The sequence below is a fragment of the Phyllostomus hastatus genome, unplaced genomic scaffold (assembly GCF_019186645.2).
Source record: "Phyllostomus hastatus isolate PE091 unplaced genomic scaffold, TTU_PhHast_1.1 phas_scaffold_387, whole genome shotgun sequence".
Classification (NCBI taxonomy): domain Eukaryota; kingdom Metazoa; phylum Chordata; class Mammalia; order Chiroptera; family Phyllostomidae; genus Phyllostomus; species Phyllostomus hastatus.
The window spans coordinates 1,530,972-1,543,634 of record NW_025334027.1 but is presented as its reverse complement, the minus strand read 5'-3'; the positions used below and the strand labels follow the sequence as shown (position 1 = coordinate 1,543,634).

The 12,663-nt window shown below is 56.6% G+C and overlaps 1 protein-coding gene across 1 annotated transcript; it reads right to left on the bottom strand.

The window, feature by feature from the left end:
- Nucleotides 1-1,646: 1,646 nt before the first annotated feature.
- LOC123806613 (RIMS-binding protein 3B-like) lies at nucleotides 1,647-6,569 on the bottom strand. Its single transcript, XM_045819843.1, has one exon. The coding sequence runs from the start codon at nucleotides 6,567-6,569 to the stop codon at nucleotides 1,647-1,649; it is 4,923 nt and encodes a 1,640-aa protein (XP_045675799.1).
- Between the last annotated feature and the right edge of the window lie 6,094 nt (nucleotides 6,570-12,663).

Below are 12,663 nucleotides of genomic sequence, written 5' to 3'. Positions count from 1 at the left end.
ATGTTTCTCTCCCCCTCTTTTGTTATCCCTCCCTTCCCCTCTCTCTAAAATAAAGAAATAAAATTTAAAGAGAAAAAAGTGGGTGGTTGTGAGCCTGGGAGGGGATGATCCTCAGTGGACGAGGCAAAGTGTTTCCTTCCCGAGTCCGCACATTCTGTTCACCAGTGGCCAGGGTGTGCGTGCACAGCACAGTCTCATCGGTCCCTGTGTTCTCTGAGGTTAAGGCAGCAGTAAGTATGAAAGGTTGAGGCGGCCCCTGGGCCTGCCCTTTCCCTGTTCCCTCCTTCAGCCCAGGAACCGCGTGGCGGAATCCTCTGCACCCAGTTCACCAACTCCCCGAAGAGCCTGCCCGCGCCTCCGATGCTCCTGCCCAGGACATGCTTCCAGGAATGTCCTCCTGCAGTCGGGAAGGCAGTGCCCTTCCTCAGACAGCGTCGTTAGACTTAGAGAAACAAAGGAACATCACACAGAAGCAGCCCTGGCTGGTGTGGCTCAGTGGATTGAGTGTCAGCCTGCGAACCAAATGGTCGCTGGTTCAAATCCTGGCCAGGGCACATGCCTGGGTTGTGGGCCAGGTCCCCAGTTGGGGTTGTGCGAGAGGCAACCAATTCATGTTTCTCTTGCACATCATTGATGTTTCTCTCCCTCTCTTTCTCCCTCCCTTCCCCTCTCTAAAAGTAAATAAATAAAATCTTTAGAAAAAATGTTCAAAATTTGTTTAAAAAAAAAGAGAGAGAGACAAAGAGACGCAGAGACAGATGAAGATGACCCCTCATGCCCACTCTCCTGGAGGGGGAGCCCCAGAAGACCATGGGAAGGAGCAGCTCTGGACCTGTGGGGCCTGTGGGGCCTCCTTGGGCCTCATCAGCTCTTCTGTAAAGTGGAGGAAATGTGGACACGCCCTCCCAGGGAGCTTCCTTGGGAAGCAACTGGGAGACACTCCCACCCTCCACAAGGGGACACAAAGCCCCTGGGCAGGGGTGCTTGTGGGAAAGGCTGGCTGTGCTGAGCTTTGGGGGTCCTGCTTCTAAGTACTGGCCCCTGACTGGCCCCTTGGCAGCCCTGCCAGTGGACTCTGAGTGGTGCCCCCTTAAAGATCAAGGAGGTGCCCCCCCACCTCTCTAGCTGGGAAAACATGTTTGCAGCCCCTGCACCCCCCTGAACAGAACAGAGGGAGGAGAAACAGCCTCTGTTTCCCTTGGTTGTGCTTTCACTGGTAAAATATGCTTTTCTTTTTTCTATCAACATTTTAATGAAGGGTTGAACATCAGATAGAAAAATAACATTCTGGTCACTTTTTTTTTTTTAAGAGGCAGGCTTTTCTTGAGACTTTCATACATAGCAATGGACGAATAATGTTAACCTCCTAAAGGAAAGCATAATGAGCACACAGAGGCACTTCGCCAAGTACCTGCCGTAGTTAATGACAACTCCGAACCAGCCTCTAGGGGATGTTTGTCCTGTTTTCTTTAGGAAACAGCTGAGTTCAGACGTCAGCTCTGCTGCTCTCAGAGGCTAGGGGACGCTGAAGGACTGCCATCAGTGCTCGTGGGGGCCAGGAGGGGTGGTGGTGGAAGGGTCTGTGTGCTTGCTTCTCTGGCGGAGAGTGGGTGGCCAGAGGTCACTACCCCATTGGGTAGCCTTGCTCACTCTCCATGGAGGGACACAGGATCCAGCAGGTGGCCTGGGACAAAGCCTCTGTGGCCTCCTGACTCCCCATAATAGAATCCCTTGTCATCCATTGGCCCGTAGACTGTGACCAGGTCCCCAGCCTTCAGTGACAGCTTGTCCTTTATCCTTCCCCCCACCTGCCCATCTTTGGGGTCATAGTCCATAGCTGCCATCATGGTCATTGAGGTCCATAGTGAGGGTCTCCTGGGGTTCCCTTGGGGCAGGAGAAAGGAGTCCTGGGGGCTGGTGAGTCCTCCAAAGTCATCAAGGTGGGCCACAGAGGACAGATGTCTTTGCACTGGCAAATGCCACCTCCCATCAGTCCTCTCCATGACCACTTCCACATCAACCACCAGGTGCCCAGGGATGCTGCCCACTCGACCATTGCATTCCCCACAGTAGAAGCCGTGGGCGTCCTGAGAGCCCCACACTCTCAGCAACTGCCCTTCCCGGAAGGCCAGCTCCTCCTCTGCAGCCTCAGGGTTGGCAGACATCACCAGGGGGTCATAGTCAAAGAGTGCCACAAAGATCCTCACTGGAGTGTCCTCACTCTCCCCCGGCAGTGGGGGGCCTCCACTGGACATCTTAATGACTTTGCTGGATGGAGCTAGACCGAGCGCAGAGCTGGGCTCCTGGAGCTGATTCTCTCTCTTGCCCCCCAGAGCCTGACCTTGTCTACTCTGGGTCTTAAGCTCCCTCCTCTGTCCTTGTCTCCCTGTAGCCCATGGACCAAAGCACACTGCCTCTTCCTGCTGCAAAATGTCATGGGAGTCAGACCCATATCGATCGAACACTTGGGCATCTTGCTTTTGCCCAAGGACCTTCTCAAGGGCAGGCTTATCCTGGCATGCTTCTTTCCTGGGCCCACGCTCAGGAGACAGATGGACAACTCCCAGGGCAGGGCTTTGGCTGTTGACCATGGGCTGGTAGTGGTCTTCTTCCCTCTCAGACTGGCCACTGGGCAGGGGCAGCTTGTGGTTCTGGGGACTCTTCTGAATGATCATGTCTTTTCTGCAGACCTCCCAGGCCTCTGCAGGCCCTTGGGTTTGGTTGCCAGCCCCTGCACTCTGACATTCTCCTTCTGAACTCAGGTTGGGCACTGGGGAGCACCTCCTTGGGGGTCCTTCAGGAAATGCTTCTAGGAACTCTGCCAGGGGCTCCCCACAGCTCCTGGAGATGTGGGAACTGGCCTTGGCACTCAGTGGAGCTAGCGCTAGCCTCTGAGGGCAGATGGGGAAGGTGACTCTAAAGGGGGACAGGTCACCACAGGTGTAGCTAAAGGGAGAGGTCTCTGGCAATCTGTTACAGTTAAAACAGTCCTCAGGGATCTGAGCCGGCACTGAATCCAGTGACTCGCCACAAAGCGAAATGGTTCTCACTGAAACCTTCTGGCACATCAGGGGCAGCTGGAGCTGGGACCATTCCAACATGGTGCTCCCAGCGGTGGCATCAGCGATCTCTGCAACCTTGAGCCCGTCAGCATACACAGCATAGCCAGTAACCTGCACCCCATTGGAGGACCCAGCTGAGTGGATAGTCACTGGGAGCCAGCTGACCACCAGGAAGCCTGGTGAGGTGTGATGCTCTACCAGCACATCCAGTGGAGGGTCAGGGGGTCCTGCCAAGGGCGTGTCGAAGGTGATAGTAGAAGACATGGTTTCCCAGTGCACCTGAAGTGAGTCCCATGGCAGTTGCACTTCCACCTGCACCTGGTACCGTGTGCCGGGACGCAGACTGTGGAAGATGTAGCCACTCACACCCGCTGGGGTCAGGGCATGCTTATGGTCATTGAGGTATACCACGTGTGAGTGGCTGCTGCCGCTGTCAACCCAGGTGATCTCGGCTGATGTGGCTGCAATGTTCTGAAGGTGTAGTTGCTTGGGGGCTATACAAAGGACCCCTCTGGCCCCTAGAAGGGGTTTGGAGAAGTCTTGCTTCTCCATACTCTGCAGTGAGCCCAGCCAGCCATCTTCTGTCTTGGCATCTGAGATCTCTATAGCCACTTCTGTCTCGGAGCCTGACCTCACCATCTGGCATGTCTCTGTGTCCACAGTTTGCTGAGCTTTCTCAGGCAATAAGCTGTGACCAGTGTCTTCCTTTGAAGCTTTGCCCTGTCCAGCTGGGAGTTGAGTGGGGCCAAGGTCAGGGGATTCTGGGGTCAGGCAGCCAAGGATATCGCTGTCTAGAATCCGCTCCACCAGGTTGGAGGGTACCAGGCCCCGCCGGCCATCCTCAAGCTCCCCTTCATAGAAGCCATCCTCATCCATATCCCCAAAGATATACACATAATCCCCAGCCGTGAGGGGCAGTTCATTCTCAGGGTTCTCATTGGGTCCCTCAAATGGGTTGTAGCTATATCGAACCAGGAAGATCTTGAGCTTGGGGGTGTCAGCGGTCTCTAAGTCCTCCACTTCGAGGGTCAAGGACACACTGTCAGAATCCAGATCCTCCACCTCACTGGCTGTGTCCACATCCAGAGAAAGGCAAGATGGTACAGTGGCCCACATGGATTCCACCTCAGAGGAGGAGTTTGACTGGGAGCTGGTTTTCTTGGACTGGGGTATGGAGTCCAGAGGCTGGCTGGCTGGGGCTCTGTCTGGCACTTGGGGGACACTGGATGGATCTCCGAGGGCAACTGGGCTCTCTTGCAGAGAGGCTTCCTTCTCCTCCTGTTTGTCTCTGCTGGGCTGTGGAGACACTTGGTCTTCAGGCCCTGGCTGGAACTTGGTTCTTATGCTATTCCTGTCTTGGGAATCTGGGGCTGGGGGGGCCTCCCGGGGCTCCTGGGGATGGTGACAAGACTGACACTGCAGCACTCCCATCTCCTCCTGGGCAGCCTGGGGATCACACGAGGCCTTCCGCAGGTCATGCTGCAGCTGCTGCTGCCTGTCCTGCCTGTGCGCCGCTTGCTGCAGCAGCTGTTCCGCCTGCAAGCCGGCGGTGTCGCGCTCCTGGCACGCGCGGCCCAGCTGCCCGCGCACGTCGTCATTCTTTGCTGCCACTTTTCTCAGCCAGTCGGCTTGGGCCTGCAGCCGCGCGTTCTCCTTGGCCAGCCAGGCGCCTTCACGTAGCGCGATCTGCAGCTGTGCCTCTGCCTCCTCCCCGTGCCGCCGTGCCGCCGCCGCCTCTGCTCTCAGCTCCTCGCACTCGCGCCGCCGCGCGCCGAGCTCCTGCTCCAGAGTCTGCACCTGGCACCGCGCCTCTTCGCAGGGTACGCTCTGGCAGCCCGACTCCTTCCGAGCGCAGCCGGTGGCCTGCTGCTGCGTCAGCTGCTTCTGCAGGCGCAACACCTCCCGCTGGGACTCGCGCTGTAGCCGGTCCAAGTCGCTGACTTTGAGCCACTGGTCGCTAGCCGCGCCCCCACTAGGATGCTGGGTGCTGCCGAGGCCTGAGGCGACCTGCGTCTGCAGCAAGTGACACTCCTGTTGCAGCTCTTCGATCTGCTTGTCCTTGGCCAACAGCGCGCTCGCCTGCTCCGACTTGTCTCGGGCGCGCTGGAGGGCAAAGGCCTGGCACAGCTCCAGGCCAGCGCGGCTCTCCCCAGGCACAGGCGCGCTCACAGCCCGCAGGTTGGTTTCTTGCAGCTTGCGGGCCCGGTCCTCTAGACGCCGAGCCAGGCCTGTTAGCTCCGCGTGCTTCACCTTGAGTCGTTTCACCTTCTCCTCCGCCTTGTCTGGAAAGCCTGCGCGCCGCAATTGCATGTTCTCTTCCTGCAGGCCAGAGCAGCGGCGCGCCAGCACCTGCAACGTCTCAGACAGTTCTGAGTTCTGCTTCACAAGCTCGTGGTAGTCCAGGCACAGCGGTGACAGAGTCATGGCCTCGCAAGGCTGGTTCCCGGAGTCTTCTCCTTGCCGGTCGCTAGGTCGTCTGGGCCCCGATGGTGGTGGTGGTGGTGGTGGCAGCAGGTGTGCTGGGGGACTCGGGGAGCCCAGGATGAAAGTGTCTGGTGAGAAGGAGTCCTGCTCCTCGGTTTCGAGGACCTTGGGACGACTCCTGGTGCTGTCGAGCAAGCGGGGACTCGCTGGTGCCAAGGAATCGAGGGAGCTTGCGCGCGTGCGGAGCAGGTTGTCAGGGGAGTGGGTGCACGCTGCGGGTACCAGGTCGAGAGAACGAGAGCGCACGGGAACGCGGGTGCTCAGGCTGTCAAGGGATTCGAGTCGACAGGCGAACTTTGGGGGATGGCGAGAGTCACCGGACGTGTCGGGGTGCGACTCTTTCGAAGAATGCACAGCTTGTGTATCGGGGGTACTGGACAAAACCGGGTGCCAGCGGAAGTGCTTCAGGATGTACTTGAGAAAGAGCTGCCGCTCCAGGTCTAGCGCCGCCTGCAGGTAGTGGATGCGCGAGGCCTGCTCGCCGTCGGTCTCCCACCGAAGTTGCGCCAGCACTTCTTGCAGGCGACAGCGACACTGCGCGGCGGCGACTTCTGGCACCCCTGCGCGGCCGCAGTAGCCGCGGTTCACTAGCTCTGCGGCGAGCTGGCGCTGCAGCTCCCGCGCCTGGCGAACAACGCAGTCGCGATCGCGGTGCAGCAGCTGCTGCAGCTGCCGCATCTCGGCTTCCTTCCAACGCAGCAGCTGCCGGATCTCGGCCTCGCGCTCCCTCAGCATCTCCTCCTGCAGCTGCCGCAGCTCACGACAGCTCTGTGCTTCCCACTTGGAGCGCAGATGGTCAACCAGTTGCTGCCGCTCCCTCTCTGCTGCCTCCCGCAGCTGGCGCGCCTGGGCCGCGGAGCGCCGCCGCTCCGTCCTCCCGCGCGCTCGCTCAGCCTCCAGCTCGACCCGCAGCTTCTCCAGCTCCCGCCTCTGCTCCTCCAGCACCGCCGTCGTTGGGGTTGGGCCCAGCTTCTTGGGTGTCGCGCGGCCGCCACCCGAAGAGTTGGGCGAGTCCTTGGTCATGGTGGCTGCTGCCCGACCAGGGACGTCGCCTGGCCCAGGCCTCTGCTCGTCAACGGCTGCCGCCCCAGCCGGCCAACCGTCCCGCGCGCCCCTTCCGGCGCCCCAAGGGGTCTCCGCGTGCCCCTTCCGCCTCTGGGTGTGTTCCCTCACCCCCTGTTACAGGTGCCTAGACCGGGGATGGGCTTTCAACACCCCTGCTCAAACCAGCCTGTGTTCTTCCCAGGATTTCCCAGGGGTCTCTCTGGCTCCAGGCCTCTCCCTGGTATGCCATGTCCTTTGTGACTGACCCGGGCGCTCTCCCAGGCTCCTTTCAGGCCAAAGAGTTGGTGGAAAGTCAGGCTGCTCCTCTGGGCCTGGAGAAAGGGGCTCCGTGTATGGGTTAAAATCATGGATGGGGAGCAAGCAGACCCTGCCTGACCCTACCATGGGTTTAGGTATCTGAAAACTGCAACAGAGTATGTCCAAATTGGGGGTGGGCGCGTGCCCTCCCCATGGGGTAGGGTGTGTCAGGTGCCTGCATTCCAAATGTGCCTACCCTTCCAAGGCCCCCTGTAGTGCTAAGCACTTGCATACATTACATATTTAAAGCTCCTGTGCCTACAGATGGGAACTTTTGAGCTCATAGTCTGGGCATGGTGCTAGCTGAGCCCAAAGTCCTGACCTGCAAAATTCTGTTCCCAGAGTCCACGAGCACTCTGACTTTATCCTCCCATCTCAGGGTTGCAGGTGTGAAGACCCTCTTCCAGCCTTGCTCCCGGGGGGGGGGCACATTCTGCATTTACAGAAGGAGGGAGGGTCAAGTAGAACCCAGTTCTAGAGGAAGGGTGGGAAGCAAGACAATGAGGCTGCCATAGGGGTCCAGCCTGCCCTTTGGTCTAGTCCAGGAGTGCCCAGGGCTACCTGCTTCTACAAAAGGTAAAGCCAGAAGCCGCTGTGGGTCCCCATACCACCTTCTTGGAAACAGCAAGGCCAGAGAACTTTTCACAGCTCTCCAAGGCTAGTGTGATCACCTGGTTAGGGCTGGAAGACCTCAGGGGTCAAACAGTTCTTCAGCTTCTTGTGCCACTTCCATGTCCTCATCTGTAAAGATGGCCAACGATGCAATCCCCTTCTGGGCTGTGTGACCTCCCAGAGTTCCCTGACCTCTCTGAGCACCTATTTCCTCTGAGTGTGATGTTTCAATGAGCTGAGAGCACGAAGTGCCCAGTCCAGAGCAAAGCTCTTGTCTGCAACTCACTAGTTTTAATCCAAGTCTCTTTTTGGCACCTAGAGGGCTGAGGACTGCAAGGCAGGGATTTGGCTGAGGCTGGGCAGGGCTGCCATGGTGGAAGCTGCACACGTATTCTCTGTGCTCCCTGGACTCACTCTGGATGCCACGTGGCAGGTGGGAACCCTCAGAGACCTCGGTTTCCCTCTAGGCTCTGCCACTTTTTGGCTGAGTAAGTGTGGCTGGTTACTTCACCTCTTCCAGCTTCTACACAATGGGTGTGTTGGTAGCACCAGGACTCTCTCAGCTGAGGGTGTGCAGTAGGAGCGGCCCCGAAGTTCAGGTAAGTTCTCACCTTCCCACCCACGGCTCAGCCTGGACCCTCACAAGTTTTTTTCCAGGAGTCTGAAGAGTACCCCTGGCTCAAAGACCTCTGGGCCTTTACATGTGTTCTTCGCTCTGCCTAGGATGCCAACCTTGCCTGATACAAAAATAACAACAGTACCCATGGCAGATCAAGAACCTACTAGGTGTCATGCTAAGTGCTTGCCATACATTATTTAAACCACCCAATTTATAGATGAAGAGTCTCAAGCCCCAATGGATTAAGAGTTCTGTTCACAATAATCCAGCTGCTTAGTGGCCCCCATACAACCCCTGGTTTTGTCCATTCACCTACTACTAACCTTGTCCTGTCCTTTGGCCTCAGCTTATCCATTCTCCCTCCAGGAAGCCTTCTCTGACTTTCTGAGCTTGGCCTGGGCTCCCTGGGACTCTATAGCCCTCATTGCCCCACCTGGCATCTCTGCTTTTGGAGCAGGGACAGGTCTGATACACGTCTGTGTCCCTGACCAGGCTGGGCTTGGAGGAAGAGTAAGAGGAAAGTCCCTCCCCAGAAAGAATGGGTGGCGGCCCATGGAGGCAGAAAGGGCATGAAGGGCGTTGTCTGACCCGGCCATCTGACCTCACCAGCTCCCATAACCAGGTACAATCTGGCAGAAAGGCTGAGGCCTCAGACTCCATGCTAATCATCAGGACCTTGAACAGAGAACTCAGACTGGACTGAGAGTGAGGGCGTGGCCTCAGCCGATGTATTGGCCAGGTCCTAAGTTACAGAACATACACACATACGCACACCCCTTCTCTTGGCCTGGCCACCTATGTGTTTAGGTGCCCTACCTAAATCTGGCTCCTCCCTGTCCTTCCTGCCTCAGCCCCCAATGGCTCCCGAGAATTGGATGGACGTGGTACCTGGCCATTTGCATTTAGACTGTAATGTTGTGGTCACATTAAAGACCCCTTTGCTTCTCAGTCTGGGGTGTAGACCTGGCCTGGACAGCACCCAGGGCCTCTCACAGACTCAGGCCTTACTGCTCTGAGGACTGGCCCGAGCCACCCACACAACCCTTCTGAGTGAATCTTCCCTCCCCCAACAGCTTCTCTTCTGTGACTGATCCTCCCGACTTGCTCCTGGTGCAGGACAAACAGACAGGCCCGCTCACTTCCACAGTCATCTCCCCAGGTAGGTGGGCAGGTGGTCTTGGCCCCATGTCCCAGGTAGGAAGGAAAACAAAGGTTCTGAGAAGCAGGTGCTGTGTTCATTCAGCACGTGGCCCTGTGGGCTCTGCCCTTTTTTGCTGTATTCGTATTTCCAAGCCTGGTTCCCTTGAACCACTGGTGTGCCTCAGGAGATGCCTCTGGGCAGTGGTGAGCAACAAGAACACAGGGCATTAGGGCTCCAGGTGTTCTCTTTGGGAGGCGAGGCGAATGTGCTGGGGGTGGTAGGCAAGATGCAAGGGTGGCCTTAGCTTTGAACTGGTGCTGGGCCACTGGATGTGGTGGCTACAGAAAGGGTTTCTTCATGGAATCCTCATTGCAGTGCTGACAGAGGAGAACCTGGGCTCAGTGGGGGCAAGTGGCTTGCCAATGCACATGGGCAGCCATGGCAGAGCTGTATTGTCATTTCAGGGTGGTGGTTGGGGCACCACAACCCGATGTCCTACTGCAGCCAAGAGCAGAACCTCCAACAGGTCAAGAGGGCAGGTTAGCACCAAGGAAGAAGACTTTGGGGAGAGTCTCTGACAGCCCCACAGTCACCATCCAGCAGCTGCTTGTGCTGGCACCACCCATGACGTGGCAGAGGTGTTCTGAACATGGCTGAGTGGATGAGCAAACCAGGGCTTCCCCAGGGCAGGGCTTCTGCCATCCCCATGCTCATCACGTTACGACCTGCCTGTGACCCCAGGCCTCGGAGCTGGGGAGAACGGAGACTGGCACTGGGTCACCATGTTGCTGTGTTCTCTGTATCTGGGCTTTTTTTTTTAAGGTTTTATCTATTTATTCTTAGAGACAGGGGAAGGGAGAGGCAGAGAGAGAGAGAGAAAGAGAGAAATGTCGAGCTACAACCCAGGTGGGAATCAAACTGGTGACTTTTTGCTTTGTGGGATGACGCCCAACAAATGGGCTCCATCGGTCAAGGCAAGGCGTTGGCTTTCTTTCCTATACCACGAAAGAGATGGATTACATGGGTGATTTTCTTTCTTTCTGTCTTTTTTATTATTGTTCAAGTTTAGTTGTCTCCGTTTCCCCCCACCACTCCCCTCCGCCCCACCCATCCCCACCTCCCACCCTTGATCCTACCTCCCTTTGGCTTTGTCCATGTCCTTTACACATGTTCCTTGATGACCCTTCCCCTTTTTCCCACATTACCCCTTCCCCTTCCCCTTCCCCTCCCCTCTGTTTACTGTCAGTTTGTTCTTTATTTCAATGTCCCTGGTTATATTTTGGCTGCTTGTTTTGTTGATTAGGTTCCACTTATAGGTGAGATCATATGGCATTTGTCTTTTACTGCCTGGCCTGTTGTGAAGGGTCCGAGCTCCTTCTTTCTTTCTGCTGGGTAGAATTCCATTGTGTAAATGTACCGTAGTTTTTTGATCCACTCATTTACTGATGGGCACTTAGGTTGTTCCCAACACTTGGCTATTGCAAACTGTGCTGCTATGAACATTGGTACATGGGCAGTTTTCAAACTGGATTCCTTAAGGCTCCAGGTTCCTGGGAAATACTATAGACTCTCAGGGTCGGAGAGGGTATGCCAGGAGTTGAAGGGGAGACACTGTCGCTACTGCTTCAATAGTGTCCTTTATCAGGTTCTAAGGAAGACTTTGGTTTAATACTGTCTTTTAAAAAGGATTTTATTTATTTATTTTTAGAGAAAGGGAAAGGGAGGGAGAAAAACGCTAATGTGCAAGAGAAACATCGACTGGTGCCTTTTGCGCTCCCCCAGGCAGAGACCTGGCCCACAGCCCAGGCATGTGTTCTTACTGGGAATCGAACCAGCAACCTCTCCGTTTGTGGGACGATGCCCAACCCACTGAGCTGCACCAGTCAGGGAGACTTTGGTTTAATAGTGTCCTAAAGAGATTTGCTGCTAGAAACAATTTTGAAAACCTCTGGGTTAGAGATACTCCTATATATTATTCGCACACACACATGCTACCTTAACCGTCTATGATTCCGCTGACCCTGAGAGAAGGCATGTGCCCCCTTCAGGTCTTGGCTCACCCACATCACCAGCCCTGTATTCCACGCTGCCTCTCCCCAGAGCTCCAGCTCGTGACCTTTGGGCTCTGTGGTCATGGGGTCTGGAATCCTGGTTAAGCTGGTTCACAGCCTCCTGTGCCAGTCTGGCTGGGCCCTATTTCAGCTCTGCCACCCAATCATCGAGCTTTGTGGAGCTTGCCTGGCCTTAATAAAGGCTGTGGGCTCCACTGTGAGGACCTACGGAAAAGATTTTAAGTTTCCTGACTTCTGCAGCTGTAGCAGTCCCAGCTCTCCATCCCATTCCCCTTCTTCTGGGGTCCATGTGTTTTCTGCCTGTTCTTTGACAGTGCCTCAGCATCCGGAACAGGGCCTGGCTCGTGGTAGCTGCTGAATAAACACACGGCTGAGGCAGACAGAGGCAGACCGGCTGGATGTGACCTCTGGCCTCAGGGAGTTTACAGTCTAAGGGAGGACACAGAGGTCAAACACAAATATAGCAAAGGAATGTGGTGAACTCAGAGCTTGGGCAAGTGCTGTGAATGAGGGGTGTGTGCTGTGGGGGAGCAAAAGCCAACAGAGCAGGTTCCCCAAGAGAACTGAGATAAGAGGGCGTGTGAGGTTTGCCCTGAGCAGAGATCAGATTTCAGGCAGAGGGACTTGCGAAGCCCTGTGTTCTGGCTGCCTGCCCTGGCCCTCTCCCATGCCACCCCGCCCCGGGCAGGTCCACACCCCTCCGGCATGGATTCTTCACAATTCTGTCCTGTTTCTCCTTTGCCTGAGGAGAATCTGGAGCTCAGAGAAGAAGTGTCACTTAGCTGGATCCCAACCAGGCCTTCTTTCTCCAGGTCATGGGGAAGCCTGGCCCCCCCCAGCACTGTCCCTTCCTGGATAGGGCTGGATACCTGGGGAAGGGCCGTGCTGCTCTCTGCCTCCACTTCCTGGGCCCTGCAGCCTGCTCTGGATGGTCCACATCCTCTGGGCAGGGAGGGGCACTTTACGCCAGCTTCCAGCGCTCTGGCTGGGGCCCCTGGCCTGCTGGACTGGCCTCTCACCCTGGCAGCCCTAGCCTAGCTCCTCAGGCATGTGGCTCTGTGGGTGGCCAGCCTGCCCCCACCTGTACTTTACATGCCTTGTCCCTGAATCCTCACCACAGCCAGGGAGGCTGGCACTGTCCTCTGCAGATAAAGAAACTGCTCAGGGTCACACAAGGACTTGTGCCCAGGCCTGTGTGACCCTAGCCTGGGCTCTGAATTGGTGCCATAGAACCTGGCCCACTGGCTCTGGCAGCTGGAGTGTAATTGTCATCCCTAGGCCCACAGACAAATGGCTGCCTCTTCCCAAGGA